General features: G+C 43.3%; 2 protein-coding genes across 2 annotated transcripts; both read left to right on the plus strand.

The window, feature by feature from the left end:
* Window positions 1-80: 80 nt before the first annotated feature.
* On the plus strand, window positions 81-7,601 carry xrcc1 (X-ray repair complementing defective repair in Chinese hamster cells 1). Its single transcript, XM_061289958.1, has 17 exons — window positions 81-485; window positions 589-681; window positions 887-994; window positions 1,074-1,232; window positions 1,390-1,464; window positions 1,565-1,676; window positions 1,810-1,913; window positions 2,442-2,595; window positions 2,679-2,904; window positions 3,258-3,374; window positions 5,290-5,371; window positions 5,437-5,536; window positions 6,120-6,165; window positions 6,293-6,420; window positions 6,515-6,605; window positions 6,824-6,899; window positions 7,028-7,601. Exons 1-17 carry the CDS (start codon window positions 435-437, stop codon window positions 7,133-7,135), a joined length of 1,830 nt encoding a protein of 609 aa, XP_061145942.1. The 5' UTR covers window positions 81-434; the 3' UTR covers window positions 7,136-7,601.
* An 836-nt stretch (window positions 7,602-8,437) lies between these two features.
* drd2l (dopamine receptor D2 like) lies at window positions 8,438-15,923 on the plus strand. The gene is made up of 8 exons (XM_061289986.1): window positions 8,438-8,577; window positions 12,724-13,119; window positions 13,597-13,706; window positions 13,827-13,963; window positions 14,152-14,348; window positions 14,615-14,698; window positions 14,786-15,143; window positions 15,234-15,923. The coding sequence occupies exons 2-8, from the start codon at window positions 12,748-12,750 to the stop codon at window positions 15,428-15,430; spliced, it is 1,455 nt and encodes a 484-aa protein (XP_061145970.1). The 5' UTR covers window positions 8,438-8,577; window positions 12,724-12,747; the 3' UTR covers window positions 15,431-15,923.
* The last annotated feature ends 968 nt before the right edge of the window (window positions 15,924-16,891 follow it).

Genomic DNA, 16,891 nt, shown 5'->3' on the forward strand with positions numbered 1-16,891 from the left:
CGCACTTGCAATGTGCTATTTGACCAGTTAGTGGCAGTAATTAAATTCTGACACATAATCAAATGACGAGAAGAAAAAAGACGCGCCTTGTGATTGGCTGGACATCCCGGAATAGCGTCACAATAACACCCAGGATTTCGGTGGGAAATTCTCTAGTGTGCCATTTTTTCTAATGTAATTGCATCTCTTGTTGATCGTAAGCAAGTATGAAAGTAAATCGTCACTGAGCAATACATTTGAATTCTGTGACTTTTTAGGGGGGTTGACGGGGTAAAAAAGTTTATCCCCTATTGTTTGCTAGCTCGCTAGCAGGGGCAATCGGACGCGTTTCTCGTGGTGAAAGTACTTATTTTCTCTCCCGAATGTATGTCTATTAAGTTACGATTATCGTATACCCACCCTAAAGGCCTTTATTAAATTTAAAAGTGTCCACTATGCCCGAAATCAAACTCCAGCACGTCGTATCGTGCAGCACAGAGGACAATGTAAGTAAAATGTCTCCATTGCGTTGTAAGAAGCTTCACTTTAACTGGTGTAGAGTTGTTATTTGCAAACATGATCTTTCGTCCTCCTTGTGGGAAACAACAGACTCACAAGGCGGACAACCTGCTGAGTTCGGACACGTACAGAAAGTGGAAAGCTGCCCGAGCTGGAGAGAAGCAGACGTCAGTCATTCTGCAGGTGACAGTTTTGTCCAGGCTCCTCGTGACGTCACGAGCTTCGTCACTTCCTGCTAAGAATGAGATGTACAGAGCATATACAGTCGGCAACCGTGGATTCACTTATTTGCATTTGTGTACATATTTGTTGAAACAATTTCCTTTTTATTCCAAAACCAAAGATTCCCTGACGTTTGTCAACAATTTCCTCTTTCTGGCATTTCTAGTTTGAAAAGGAGGAGCAGGTACACAGCATCGACATTGGAAATGAAGGCTCTGCATTTGTGGAGGTTCTGGTGGGGAACTCATCATCTGTCAGAGATCAGGACTACGAGGTATCCATCTTACCCGCTTTTCCCCCTTCCCTAATGAACATTTATTATATTCCTAACTTAAACCTGTTTGGCTTTTCAGGTGCTGCTGGTCACATCGTCGTTCATGTCGCCCACGGAAAGCCGCAACGGCACCAACATGAACAGGGTGCGCTTCTTCGGACCCGGACAGCTGCAGAAGAGCACGGCGCAGGAGAAGTGGGACCGGGTGAAAATTGTCTGCAGCCAACCTTATAGTAAAGTAAGGCTCTTATTGAACAGGGAGTGAGCATACTGGTAAACGCACTAATTTACTGACACTGTGCACTTAAGTAGGGTTGAAAGGAATTACTTGATTATGAACTGCTTGTAACACAGAATTTTTTTACAATTCCAAACACGTGTGCGACTCTTTTCAGAACATAGCGTATGGCTTGGCCTTCATCAAGTTTCATTCTCCCCCGGACAAAAACGACCCTCCAGTTACATCCCCGGTAACACACACATAATCTGTTATTTATTTATTTACTCTCTTAAAACCTTTTTTTTTTCTTCTTCAAATATTCCCTTTTCCCGTTCTTTCTGCCTGAGCAGAAATTGACCAAGCTGGGTCAGTTCCGGATGAAAGAAGACGATCCCGCCTCAGGCTCCGGCATTCAGCCTGGCAGTCTTTTCTTCAGCGCCAAGTCCAATACTTCCCCCAAAGGCAAATACATTTACTCGCTCAAGATGACGCTTTTGAGCTTCGAATGAAATCTATTTCTAGGGGAGCAGAATTAAAAGACATGAACGGGATTTTTTGTGCTCATCTAATGCGCTTTTTTTTTTTCCTTTTGCAGCGTCGCCGCAGAGTAACAAGTTGAGCTACGCCGCCGCTGCCTTGCAAGCTGCTGGCCCCACCGCCTCAGCAAGCCTCTCGCCGTCACCTTCCACCTCGCCGCAGGTACTGGGCATTATCCTTCACCTGAGGACTCCTAGCAGTCATCACAAACTTCTTCAGAATGTCCCACTTTAAATACAATTCCCATTTTCTGGAGGTTTTCCAAGGCAATGTCAATTTTCAATGAGCAGTTGCCTGGCAACCGCTCGAGTCTTCAAGCGCTCGATAATAGGAAAGTCTTAACTGCACAAAGATTTTGTTTGTTGGTTAATAGAATTCAACACAACAAAGATAAACACAAATATAAAAAAGTAATTTTCTTTCCCTCACATTTGGGAAGGTTTCTGCTTCGGCGCCTGGAATCTTGAGCGAGCATTTTCAGCTGACGCTCGCTGATGAACTCGATTGTCCCTTGTCAGGCGATGAATGAGCACAAAAGGCGCTTTGCCGTCCTTCACGTTAGCACGGCGTATAATCACAGCCTGCTTCGAATGGCTTCTTTTTGCTGTTCATTCAGGCGACGCGCTTGGATCATCAGCAACCACCTATCAATATTTACTTTTTTTTTTTTATATCCACCAACCTATCTAGGCACCCGCAAAGAAAAAGTTTGAGTTCAGCAAAGAGCGTCACTCGGCTCCCGGCCCTCCTCCCCCCAAGAAAAGCACCCCGGGAAGCTCGCCGGAATTCAAACCCGCAACTCCCAAAGTCAAGACGACCACGCCAAGCCCAGGCGCTTCCAAAGGTGTGACGCCGACCATACTACCTTACCACCATATCTTATCGATTCAATAATTTATATATATAAATACAATTATATATAAACAGCAAAGGCGTCTGCCGAAAAGAAGTGTGAGAGTTTGCCCAAAGCCAAACAGGAGTCGTCCAAAGGCGTGAAGAGTCCCGAGCAAGTGCCCTTCAAGCGCATCATGGAGGGCGTGGTGTTTGTACTCAGCGGCTTCCAAAACCCCTTCAGAGGCGAGCTGAGAGAGAAGGCCCTGGACATGGGAGCCAAGTACCGGCCCGACTGGACGCCCGACTCCACGCACCTCATGTGAGTCACCACTGGGATGTTAAGCTGCATCCGCCACGCAACTCTTCCCAGCTCGATTTAAATCTCTACTGTGTTTAAATTGAATACAGAATACGGAGTAAAGGTTTTGGGTTTTTAAACAAAACAAAGAACTTCAAGAGCCACCAGAAAATACAGCCAAATTAATGTTGTCTTTTATTGGACAATTCTTGACACTCCACACAACCCGACTCCCGCTCTCGAAGCGTCACGCCGTCAGTCTTGATTTTAAATGAGACGTGAAGAACAGAAAAGGGGTCTTGCTTGCACTCCCTGTGCAGCTAATCCCGTCTCTTCCTGTGTCTGTGTGTCTCTCTGCTCTCATTAATGTCTAGCTGTGCCTTCGCTAACACCCCCAAGTACAGCCAGGTGAAGTCAGCGGGCGGCACGATCGTGCGCAAGGAATGGGTAATGGACTGCCATAAAAGGAAACAGAAACTCTCCTACAAGAGGTGAGCAAGAGGGGAATAGGGGAGAGCGCGCACGCGGCGTCAATCACCGAACGCAACACACAATTCTCATCGGGGTTGTTTTATACATTGTGCTTTTGAAATCAATCCGCCAGTCGATCAGAATTTTATTCTGCCAATCAATCGGTCAGGCCCTAATTTGAATTAATTGAGACACGTGGATAAAAGACAAATGTTGATGCCAATTTTGTCTGCCCTCTAAAAAAATAAATTTGCTGAGCGTGCAATTGAACCCATTCTTACAAATACCGAGCACACGGTGGACTCGAGCGGAGTCATTAATCATTTTGAAAATGGATGATCGCTTTCATACGACAGCATTGTTCTGTGCCGCTTCATCTTTGTGATAGTGAACAATTTATTCACTTGTTTGATTAATTACACAATGGACCGTCGCTCGGCAATGCGGTCTCGAGCACGGGTATCCTGACAGGCCATGTGACACTTTTGATACCAAAGTAAGCTGCGAGGGCTCATCTTGTAGAATCCCAACGTCTTTCCCAGAGATGCGTTGCCGTTACGAAGCATTCACCCCACTTGCCATTGTGCAGCGCTTGTGCTTTGTTAATCTTTTTTTTTTTTTTTTTTTTTTACTGGGCCGCATCTGCTATGCTTAATTAAAGCCAGCACTTACTTTGATGGCGTCGAGTGCCCGGAGCACAAACACTTGAATACCTGCCCAAGTGTCCGCGGCGACGTCACCATGCAAGTTACCGCTAATTATGCGGTTGCACGTACGCCGTTATGTGACATCTCTAAAGATATTCCCATTAATTTAAAAAACACATGAGGAATAAAAAGTCCCTTAATTCTTATAAAAATAAAGACATTAATTAGTCTCTTTTAGAAAAATACTTGGCCTTTAGTGAACCTGGGACAGGATTTATCGTCCTTTTTGACATGTGTTGCATTGAGCAGCAGAACAGAAATGCCCTTTTCCCATCAAATGTAGTCAAAAGTGAGAGTATTAGCCTGGCGCGGCCTTTCTTCAATCTCCAATTTTCCGCTTTCTGACTCGCGTCACAAAACAACAAAGATGTAATTGGAAATTATGACACCGTCACATTTTTAAATTACTTCCGAGCCAAAATGTCACGTCGGCTCGTGTACGGTGCACACGCGCGTGCTAGCTTGAAATCTTTTCATTACGAGCTTGTAAAATCCCCAACTCGTGTTGCTAAGAAATCAGTCGATTTGGGCCAGGACGCTGCAGTGGACATCCTAACTTGATTGTCTGTGAGCAAATCAATCTCATCATAAGCCAGGAGTCCATTTTACTCATTTTTTTTCATCTGCGTCACCCGCCAAGAGGAAGCATGTCTAAAAGCCCCTTGCAGCTTTTATATGGCCGAACACATTATTCACAATTCCACTAATGGAGTTTGAGTTGCGTCTCAGGTACCATTATAATAAGAGCTTAGCTAGTTTCTTTTTTTTTTTTAAACTTTGGAAAGACAGTAAATATTAGGAATTAAGAGTTTAACCTTCACTGTAAACATATGAACGGACTTGCCACTTCAATGATTTAATTATTCATTTGTTTTGCCATAAAGACACACATAAGACTCTGCAAGATTTTTCCAGGTTTTTGTATTGCTGTTTAATGTTTTTGTAAAGCGCTTTGTTACGGCAAAAGACTTTGCGAAAGCGCTATACGAATAAAGATGTATTCATTGAGCGAGAGGTCTTGCATTTATAAAGTGGCTTTGAAATGATCTTTGAAGCAATAAATTGGAAAAAACAAAACTACTTCAGAGGGATATGTACAATTTAAGGAAAACAATGACGACTATTGACTGACCTTCACACAGAACAGAAAAACCAAACGTACCTAATGGTGAGTGACAAGTATCGCTCAGGCTTTTTGTCTTGCTGACACTTTGTGTGTGCCTGGCAGTTATTTGATGGATGACGCAGAATCAAGCTCAGAGAGCGAAATGGAAATTGACGACCAGAGCGAGGAGGAAGCCAGCGCAAAGGTACTCTTGCAACTGTGGGATGTTTGTTGGTGCCCTCTTTGTCAGACCTGTTCTTGGTTTTACAGACGCCGCAGAAGCAGTCGAGACCAGCGACTCCCAAAATGGAGGCAGAGACGACGTACGTTGATGAGTACGCCGGCTCCACTGACGTGGACGACGAACCAGGTTGGTCACAATTGAATGTTTTTTATTTATTTATTATTTATACCCTGTGTAGTCACTTTTCTGAAACACTCTGAAGGACATAAAAAACCTGGACGCCGTTTTGAGTGTGGTGGCGGGGGCCCGATGGCCGTGACAGGACTTGGGCATGATTCTCATTTCTATGTTAATGCCAGGCCATAAGTGAAGTGGCCGAAGAAGTGCAATGAAAACGCCTACGAGAGGCGCGGCATTTTAATTGGCCCTCCACGAGCTTTGTCACCTTCAGCCTTTGCGCCGTTGCTCTGTTTATATTTTGTTTTTCCTCCGCTTGGACCCCAACTCTACAACACGCCATTAATTCTCCGACACGAGAGCGTTGATTGCGTTAAGACTCGACCCCGCTTGCATGGTGTAGAAAGAAGAAAATACTAAATGTTGTGGTTTTGTCATTTTAGGATGTCGCTCTGTGTTTGTGTACTTTTTTCCACGTCTTCTGTTCTTTTGTTTTTAAATACTTATTGTACTTTTAGACACATAAAGCACATTAAATCACCTTGTTGGCGTGTGTGACGATGGATTGACAAATGCACATTTGGTTTCACAGGTGCTCACGAGGACTCTGCAGCTGATACAGAGGACGAACTTGAGAGGTAAATACACACGAGACATTTCAATGGCGAGTCTCCAAACAAAATGAACAAAAAAATGACTTGCTGTTTAGTAAATAAATAGAAGACAAGCTAAACACTGATGGCTTTTTTGGTTTTGTCGTGTCAGGGTGGAGAGCGAGAGCAGACAGAAGACGACAAAAGCGGTCAAGCAGGAAGAGGATCCCTACGCCGGCTCCACGGACGAGAACACGGATGCAGAGCAGGAGCAGGATCACCCCATCCCGGAGCTTCCTGGTTGGTCTCTGCGTCCTTTGTGAAAGTCCGCAACCGTTGGGATTCCATCTGGCGCGGCTTTTGTCCTCCCACTGAGGTTCTTTCTGTCTTGCAGACTACCTGAACGGGAAGCACTTTTTCCTCTATGGGAAGTTTCCCAATAATGAGAGACGACTACTGACGCGCTACATCACCGCCTTTAATGGGTAACTCCTAATCTTCATCCCCTGGATCTACAGCCAATTGAATTTAGTTTAGCGGTCAAAAGCTAAAGTTTCATCGCGGTCGCCATTGTAGAATTCATGACCTTGTTTGCCTCCCGAGAAAACACACGACTTTTTATTTACTTGACCTCTTTTCACTGATTATTACGGAACTGAATGAAGACTTTCATCCTCTTGTGTGTTGATGTTCTCCCTCACAGCGTTCTGGAGGACTACATGTCAGACACGGTGCACTTTGTGGTGACCGGCGAAGGATGGGACGACTCTTTTGAGGACGTGAGTTTAGTCAATGTCGTCAACAATGTTGTGTTGACGAGGCGTGTCCCAATACTTTTGTCCGGATGGCTAATAGGCCATAGAAGGTTTCTCTGAATGAACTCATTTTCACTGGGGACAATTTCTAGGCGCTGATGGACAACGGCAACCTGAACTTTGTCAAGCCAGCTTGGATCTATGCCATCAACCAGCGTCAGAAGCTGCTGCCCTACCAGCCGTACACTGTGGTGCCATGATAAAGGAAGCCATCTTTTTGTTTTTTGTTCATCTCTTTTTGATGTTTTCATGACTTATTACTTTTAGATGATTCATGCTGCCTGATGACATTTTCGTGTCAAGGTCAGCCAGCATAAACTTTTTTATTTGTGTTTTTTTTGGGGGGAGGGGAAAAATACTTAATTTGGCTGTCCCCGACAATACCTCGTGGGCAGAATTCGTCCCGGCTGCTGTGCTGCGATTACCAGCGGCACTGATAAGACTTTTTTTATGAGGCTTCCTTAAAGTCAGGCGCAAGGTCCCCAGTAAATCAGCATTTTTTCCCTCCACTTTTATATGAGATGATAGTTTCAGATGTGATAAAAGTGGCTTTTGTAATACTTTTTTTTGTTATTGCTCACAAGAGACGAGTCAGGCTCAACATGAATGAAGCCATCTCGCGTCTAAACAATTTGGCAAAATAAACCATGACGATTTTCAGGTGAAGATGCTCTTGGTGTCTCCATTTTTCATTTTTGTGCATTTGTGCTTGGATGTTTTTTTTTTTTGTGTGGGAGTTTTTCCTTTTATGTAGGTATTTTTGAGAATATTTTTGTAGGAATTAGTGTTTAGTTTGGGAGGTCATATGCCTTTTAGGCTTTGTCCATGTTTGTTTGCGTTAATGTTAAAGTTTGAATTTGTTGTATTTGTTTTCAATTTATGCAGAATTTTTTTTGTGTTGTCTGTTTTTGTTTGGATTATTTCCCTTTTCTTTGTTTACAGTTCTTTTCCCCGCAGTTTAATGAACTCTCCAGGGGCTTGTGTAGGTCTATTCCACTTGTTTGCAGGGGATTTGCAAGAAGCTTTGAGGAAGAGCAGACCCAGTCAGCTGGAAAACATGGAATTTGTAATCTCATTATTTTTGAAACCTGGCCCAATGGGACTTAAACACAACGCGACAGGAAGCACCAATCAATGCCCCATTAAGAAGTGGCATTGAGATTTTTTTTTTTTTTTAACTAATTTCTAAATTGTATTACGTTTAAATGTTTGCATAATTGTTTAAGAACTACTACTTATTCAATTTGCATAAATGCAAAAAAAAATGCATGTTATATCTGGATTGATTTTTTTACAATCTTGACACAAGACAGGTATAAACATGCAGACCAAAAAAAACTTGAAAGGTGTTTTGATCAGCTTGCTCTCGATTGGCTGATTCACCTGTCAGTCAAGTCCTTCACAATCCCTCAGGTGCGCTTTGGTTGTCCTCAGCCAATGAGGTGTCAGCTAGACTGGCTTCACGTCAACAAGCTGCGCGTGCACACCAGTTGGAGAGCAGAGACGCGTTTGGCACAGGCGTGGAAGCTCTGCGAGCAGACTCCTGTGCGTGCTGGAGCTTTTGAGCTCGGAAACTTACAAGTCTCTTGACGCCACCTTGCTCGGAATGCTGAGAGAGGACCGGACCTGAAGCCCGGAACCGGTAGGTCAATCTGTTCTGAAGTTATTGTTCATTATTATTATTAACACATGCAAATTTGTTACTGGGACGAAATCGACAGTTCGTTTTGAAATACAGTATATAATTAATTTTTACATTTATACTTAATATTTTGAATTTACCACGGTGGAACTCCATTTCCAAGTTGTTGATTTGACAGCTTTTATTTAAATGTTTCTCCACAAAAAATAATAATAGGCGTTATATTAATGTAAATTTAAAATTTTACTCGTATTAAAACTATTATAATCAAGTTGTTAAAAAAGGAAAATGTTAGGGTTTGCAGAATATCTTCATCGTATGATTATGTTGGAATATAACCTGTAATAATTTAACTAGTTTGTCCTGTCTAGACAAAATTAGTTTACCAAAGTGCTAAGATCATTTCAACTTATTGACTAGCTGCAGAGGAAGCAATCAAAGTTGCTTTGTTTACAGAACGTCGTAAAAGGTCCCCTGCTATGCTTTGATCAGCAGGGACCGGCTGCTTCACCCCAACCTGTGTATTCCCAAACCCCCACTTGCAACCCCACTTTGTTTCTCTCAATAAATAAGCGCCTGACGAGGCCTGAGTCAGATTTCATTCGACTATCGCTGAGAGCACAGCGACGAGTGAACTCTCCGCCTGCAGGCGTCTAAAACGACTAACTTGTCTCCAGTGTGGTCCTTGCAAAATAAGTTAGAGTGAACACCACCCTAACAGAAAATACTGGAAGCTGGGACGTTTTTTTTTTTATTGTTTTAAAAGTAGACATTTTACTCTCCTTTTCATTTGTTTGCTTGTCAATATGTTTATATAATGAATGTATATGTAGTAGTGTTCTTATATATGCAGCCTTTCTTCCCCCCAAATTCAGCTGAGATGACTCCAGCTCACTGGTGACCCTCTAATGCAGGGGTGTCAAACTCGCTTTTGTCGAGGGCCGCATTGAAGTTTCCCTCGGAGGGCCATTATGACTGTCAATGTCTTCTATATACATACAGTATAGCCTCCACAACAAATAAAGTTTTGAAATTAGACTCGTAAAAACTGTTCAAATAGTTTAAAAAGATGAATGGAAATAAAAATTGCTAGCAATATCTCTATTCTTAAAAAGTGAAGATCTGTCATTTTAGTAGTGACACAAAGTGGATGCAAAATTTGTCTTCACGGGCCACATAAAATGATGTGGTGGGCCGTATCTGGGCCCCCGAGCCTTGAGTTTGAAGGCGATGCTGAATAAGTCCTCGACATAACAGCTTCATACTCCAGGCTGTTAGGATCCTGAGCTCGCTTCCCCGTTCTGCGTAGCGTCCTGTACTTTTACTGTCTGTATGCACACTGGCTCTTATTTGTTGTGTTATCTGTTTATTTATTGTTTGTGCCTTCTTGTTTTTTATATTGCGTCGTTTACTTGTATGTCTATCGTGTAATATGTCTTGTCACCGTGGGATAGAGAAAACGTAATTTCGATCTCTTTGTGTGTCTCGGCATGTGAAGACGTTGACAATAAAGCAGACTTTGACTTTGATACATATTCATTGAGTGACTCATGCTGTTCAAAAATAAACAAAACTCAAGGTCAAATTATTAGGAGGACAATTGGCCACAACGTGCTTTTATGGCTGCCGAAACTCTTGCAACTCATCAGCTCATCTTTCAAGGACATGCCATGACAGTCAGTGCAGGAGGAGGTCAAACCGATAACCTACTGATTCCGATCCACTCAAACAAGCAAGCAAGCAAGTGAATTCCCATCCCACTCCCCCACCAACGTCACAACATGTTTAGCCAACCATAAATATAAACTCCAGAAGGTTCCATTTTGTAGCTCTGACCTTGGAGCTGTTTACTGTGTTTATAGATGATAATTAGGCTCAGTTACTAAAGTGTCTCAAGAGCAAATCATCTTTCACCATTGACATGAAGTGAAAAGCCACTACTCCATTCCAGGCCTCCAACACTGAGTATTGTTATATTATTGTCTGCATGTTACTTAACATTTGAGCGTTTTATGTGACGGTGTAAATGTGACTTCAAAGTTTCCAACTCTACTTCTATGATGAGTTTAGAGCCGTGACTGTTTCCTCTCAGATTAACACCGCAAGTGACAATGTGCAGTTTTGCTAATTGCTGCCAGTCAAGGAACCAGAGGCTTGTTGGCGAAAAAAAAAATCTATTGAATGGGAGAAAGATTAGGCTGAAAGATTTCAACCCCCACAGTGCTTGTACCTTTAATGGCTGCAAAATTCCACAAATCATAAAATGGCAGGGCCTGAAAAGAAGTTTGTCACTTTTTGAATCATATCATTGAATCTTTAATTTATATTTTCATTATTTTCCATTTGTCTTTTAAATCAGGTTCCAAAAAACAGATTTACAGACCCGTAAAAAGTCTCAAGAAGCCATTCCTAAAATGCACACGAAAGCCCGCCATTCTGGTTTGAAGTGAACATTATGACACAAACAGTCACTATCATTCTGAAACTTTTATCATTGCTTGTGGGCAGAGCGTGGCAGAACAAAGATTATAAATTATGCGCTATAATTATCAAATGATGAATGAAATATTAGATTTGCTGCCATAATACCCATCGACTATGAAATAAATGGTGGTATTTTTTTCATTAATCATAAGATAATGATAACTCCCCTGCGCAGCATATAAACGAGCTGCTTTACGGCGCTAATATTCATCATGTATTGATAGCCCGCGTTATGGCTGATGTTATCCTCACAAGTGTTCATACATGGAAGGAAATGGCAGCATTATTCCTAATGGGAAATTAAATGGTTGACTTGGTTACTACGGATATGAAGGTTGTCCGCTTAAAGTATGGCTGGCTCATAATGCAATGAAAATGGATGTATAGGAATGTCATTTCCTGGCTTTTTTTTGTTCGCCGACTCCATGCGTGAAGATGGACTGTGGGTGCATCCCGAGGAGACACTCTCGCATCCCTTTTTCTTTTTTTTTTTTTTTATCTATCAATGATAACACAAGGTCACAAATGATGGTCAAACCTCATAGACGCTGATTTATTAAATAAGGCAAATGCAAACAGCGGGGTGCCCTCCAGGAGGTTGTGTCAAAGTCGGTAAGAGTAATGTCTCTCATTCAATCATGTAAAATAAATAAATAAATCTCAGTAGCTGGAAAATTGTTAACACAAACGAGACGTGTATGAATATGCTAATAAAATGAGCTAATCTGAAATTAGCTGTTGCTAAGGAAAATATGCTAACATAATGCGAGTGTTGATTTAGTTGATGAAGCCTAGAGTGAATTTGCAGTCTGTATTTTGACCCTCTTGAAATCATTTCACAGGAGATTAATTTTGCAGTGGCGAATGAATTTTGCTGTTCAAATAATAATGAAAATTTTTTTTAAAAGGGTCACGCTGGCTGCTGCTGCTGCTGCTGCTGCTGCTGCTGCTTCTGTTGTGTTTCTGGGGATGCTTTTCAATTAGTGTTGCTGCTTTTTATCGTCTGTTGCTGCGTAGAGTCAATCTGTTCATTATACATAAAATCCTTCTGACTAAAGTACTGAATGAAAGAAATGTGACGGCATCAGAGCCTTTGGTGACTTTGATTTCGATGAGTTAATGCATTTATCAGACTTTCAGATTTGTCAATTAGGCTAAAGTTTTGAAGTGACATTTCCCCCAGAGCCCAAAATAACAATCTGTGATTCTGACACTTGTCGTCATTATATAAACATCATAGGTGGTCTCCTCCTGCCTTAAGCGATTTCCTCACAACAAAGGCTAAATGATTGGGGGTGTTTAGCGAGGTGATCAATAGACTATTCAGAGCACAACAAAGGCATTATCCTCTCAAGCTTGATTCCATCCTGCTTGCTGTTGATTGTTGTATCGACTGACTCGTTTGCTTGAGCGCTTGTTTGGCAGGAAGGACTTTTTGTGTTGGCCTTGATTGCTCTGCTCCACTGTCGTATGGCGTTCCACAGGGTTCAATCGTGGGGCCCCTGCTGTTTTCTGCCCCCTGGGTTCCATCTTTTGGAATGAAATGGAAAGATAATAATATTCCCTTTCACTACTACACGGATGATAGTATGGTGCCAGGCCAGTTATTGATTGCTATAAGATTGCTCTGCTTCTTTTCCTCTTTGTGTTTCCACTTTTCAGAGCGACCATGTCCACAGGAGCCTCATGATGACTTCTCACAACAACTCCGCTGACACTTCATCTCCGCCTCCTCCCCCTCCTCCTCCCCCACCGCCTCCCTCTTCCTTACCGCTGTCAAGCCTCCATCTCAACTCCGCCACCCCTTCCTACATCCCGCTGTCCTTGGTTGGCAGTTGCAGTGGGGCGGCGTCCTCGCCCTCGTCGCCGCCATACAACTTCTACGCCGTGCTGCTAGTGCTGCTCATCTTCTGCGTGGTGTTCGGCAACGTGCTGGTGTGCGTGGCCGTGTCGCGGGAACGAGCACTGCAGACTACCACCAATTACCTTATTGTTTCACTGGCTGTGTCTGACCTGCTACTGGCCACCCTGGTCATGCCCTGGGGTGTCTACCTGGAGGTAGGATGGCTAAGACTCACTCACAGTTTTCGTCTTGCTTTTATCTTGGCCTAGTCCATTATGCTAAGCAGACAGAAGCCAAACTTTAAGACTTTAAATGACTTCTAAAGACTGTAAATGTAAAAGGTGGCAACAGCGGCTGTAGAAAATTGATGTTTGCATGTCTTCATGTGTTCTATAATTGGCCAGGCGACAGACTGTGGCCCAAATTGTTTTGCTCCAGCTCGCACGACAATGTAATGAGAAGAGAAAATTGAAAGACGGATGTTCTTCCATCGAAAGCAATTATTTTTGAGGGGCCATTGTCATTGGAGCTCCATTAAAGCGAATTATCTTGGCAACTAGTATTCTTGTTGAGGGGCAAATTAATAGTAATAGTACCGGCAGCGGATGGATTGATTATACTTTGTCTTGGACATCAGTGTAGAGCATTTGTGGAGGTAGGTTAATCATGTGTTTGGGGGGCCGGGGTTGAAGGTGGTGGGCGAGTGGCGCTTCAGTCTGATCCACTGCGACATCCTGCTGACTCTCGACGTGATGATGTGCACTGCCAGCATCCTCAATTTGTGTGCCATCAGCATCGACAGGTCCGCTCCCAAGCACACCTTTTATCAAATCAATTTATTACAAGTTACTCAGGGTGAAAATCTCTTCACGTTTTGATACGTACCTTACGGGATTTTTAAAAAGGGACACTTGTGCTGCAGGTACACGGCGGTGGCCATGCCCTTGTTGTACAACACGCGTTACAGCTCCAGGAGGAGGGTGGCGCTGATGATCGCCGCCGTATGGTTCCTCTCTTTCGCCATCTCCTGCCCGTTGCTTTTTGGACTCAACAACACCGGTAACACACAAAAACATCAACTCTCTTGCTTTTGAGGACGCTTTGATATGTACAGGCCCGATGTGCTAACGCCAATCAGAAATAGATTTCATGATGTCACTACAAAATATTTGATTTTGTGTGCAAAGTTTGAGCATCGGAATGAAAAGAGATGACTGATGGCTGTTTTGTTTTGTCCTTTCCTCCAGCGGACCGCGAAGGCACCACATGTAGCTTCGCCGACCCGGCCTTTGTGGTGTACTCGTCAGTGGCGTCTTTCTACGTGCCCTTCATCGTCACCCTGCTGGTGTACGCGCAGATCTGCGTGGTTCTGCGCAGGCGCGGCCGACGCACCGCGCCCCCCGGAAAGCACAGAGGGCCCGAAGAGCCGCAGCGGCACAGGAAGGTAGCCATAAAAATGCCTGTTACCTCCACCGGGGAATTTTTGTTTTGGGGCCCATTTTGTTAGTTGTGTTTATGGGAAAAACCACAAAAATGGTCCTGGGGGGGGGTACTATGTGCAAGGAATGAGCTACAATTTAAAGCTGAAAACTTTTTGGTATGGGCTCAGTGTTATGGTTTGGGATTGTTTGCAAGTAAATTCCCACACAAGAAATGATTGTGAAACTGACGAAGAGAAAATTATTAAAGATTTCAATCCCTGTTTTCCAGAATAAATGTACACAGCCAGAGGACGTGAAACTGTGCGCTTTGATCCTGAGACCCTCCACCGCGGCCCCCCAACGCAAGCGAGTGGTGAGTTTTAAGGCTTTGTTAATTTTAAGGTTATTTTAATTCAAATAGTTCTCCCGGAGGTTATTTTATACAACTTTGTTGTTGTAGACGCTGGTGAAAGAGGCAGTGGTGCACCCCCTGGAACCGGAACGGGCTCACTTCCTACCTCAGCCCGAACAGAGTCCAACCGCTCCACCCGCCGGCCAGACGTCCTCGTCGCGCCCGGGACGGGGCACCGTCTCGCTGTCCGTCTCGGTGGAGCCAGCTCCGACCCTCCCGTGTACGGTGACGCGGTCGGCTTTGATGCCCCGCCCCCCCACGCTAGAGGACGGCATGAGGGGCCGCCAGGGCTGGCGGGAGCACGGCACTGGCGGCTGGGCGGCCCGCGTAACCAAGGAGCGGTCCAGAGGCAGGATGTCGCAGCAGAAGGAGAGGAAGGCCACACAAATGCTTGCCATTGTGCTCGGTGAGCCACCCCGTCGCACATTTAAAATTAATTGGGCTTCGAAATAAATAAAAGAATCGAACCGTATGTCGCTCCTTTTTTTCCTTGCAGGCGTGTTCATCATCTGCTGGCTGCCCTTCTTCTTGACACATGTCCTGAAGGCTCACTGCGCCACTTGCTGCATCTCTCCTTCATTGTACAGCGCCGTCACGTGGCTGGGTTACCTCAACAGTGCCGTCAACCCTGTCATCTACACCACCTTCAACGTGGAGTTCCGCAAGGCCTTCATCAAGATCCTCCTCTGTTGACCGCGCTTGGACTCGGTGAATATGAGCTGATCTGTATATAAATGTATATATGAATGTATACATGTACAGATGTATGTATATAAGCATGTACAGTATTTATGTGTTCATGTTAAAACTATACTTTATTTAACTTTTTTTTTTGGGGGGGGGGACACATTTTATTCAAATCATGCCCATATTATTTGCTACACTTATGTCAAAACTGGACAAAATGTTACTGTGACTCACAAAAACATTATGGGAATAAAACCTCTCTCTTTTTAATGAAGACTTAAGTCTACTACGCTACTGTATTTTTCACAATATTGTGAGAGAATTTGTGAGTTCAAATGAGGGTTAAAGCGCACAGTTATTTTTTTCAAGCATGTGAATACGAAGCCACACAGGGAAGAGTATGTGTGGCCTTGTCAAGAAAAAAATGGCCACAATGGAATTCCGTCTACTTGGTTCTTGTAAATGATTGCCGTTGATAAATAAAATCTAACTAACCTTGTCTTTGAGTATTTAATACAACAAATTGGAATCAGAAAAACTATGCTTGCGTAAAAACATTCCGCATCATTCTCATGAAGGCAGGAAGTCAACTCTTAAGATGTTTTAAATATTTTGGTTAACCATAACAGATCACAACGGATAAAATTGTGGCGATCAAAAATAAGTGTTAGTTAGTATCGTGAGTTGAGTCTGCAAATATACTTTGTGTTCATAGTTGAGTTTGAAAATGCCTCAACGTCATTGCAAGTCACTCCCCCCGACCCATGAGATGCCAACACATGACAAATGTCAGCCCTCGTCTCCTCGGAATTTTCCATCTTCATGTATAATTCCTTCATCTGCCCGCCCCCTTTCCCCATAGCTGTCACTTGAGCGTCTGCTGCATCCGTGATTGACAGCAGAGGACAGGCGAACAAGACTTGAAGCCCTTACTTTCTAAAATTTGCATTGGAAAATTCACCTCCTCATGACAGTTTCACTTAGTAACATGAAATTTTGACAGGTTTGTCTATCGCAAGTAGAGCCACAAAAAAGTTTCAAGTTATGCTTATTATAAGAGAAAACAAGGAAGTCTGTCATCTTGGTTTGAAGTAGACATTGTGGGCTCATTTTCAGGATGTCTACAGACTTTCTTTTTATTCAGAGCCCAATTAAGGGATGATATTAAACTAAACAAGGATTACATTACAATGAACTATAATACAATCCGCTAAGATAAGATCAAATAAAATAAGCTAAAATAGGCGTCATTCTGTCTATCTGCTGATGTCGGATTAAAAGCACAAGCCTTCACTTCTTCTGCAGATCAATGATTCAAGACCAGCAAACAAACCTCCACAAAGAAGAGCACAGCATTCGTTATTTATGTGCCATTCTTCAGAACACAAGACAATTACGACTTTTGAGGGAGCTGGTGCGGATTGATACCATCTGTCACTCATCCGCATTGCATTGCATTGAATCACG

The sequence above is a fragment of the Syngnathus typhle genome, linkage group LG10, assembly GCF_033458585.1.
Source record: "Syngnathus typhle isolate RoL2023-S1 ecotype Sweden linkage group LG10, RoL_Styp_1.0, whole genome shotgun sequence".
NCBI classification, from domain to species: domain Eukaryota; kingdom Metazoa; phylum Chordata; class Actinopteri; order Syngnathiformes; family Syngnathidae; genus Syngnathus; species Syngnathus typhle.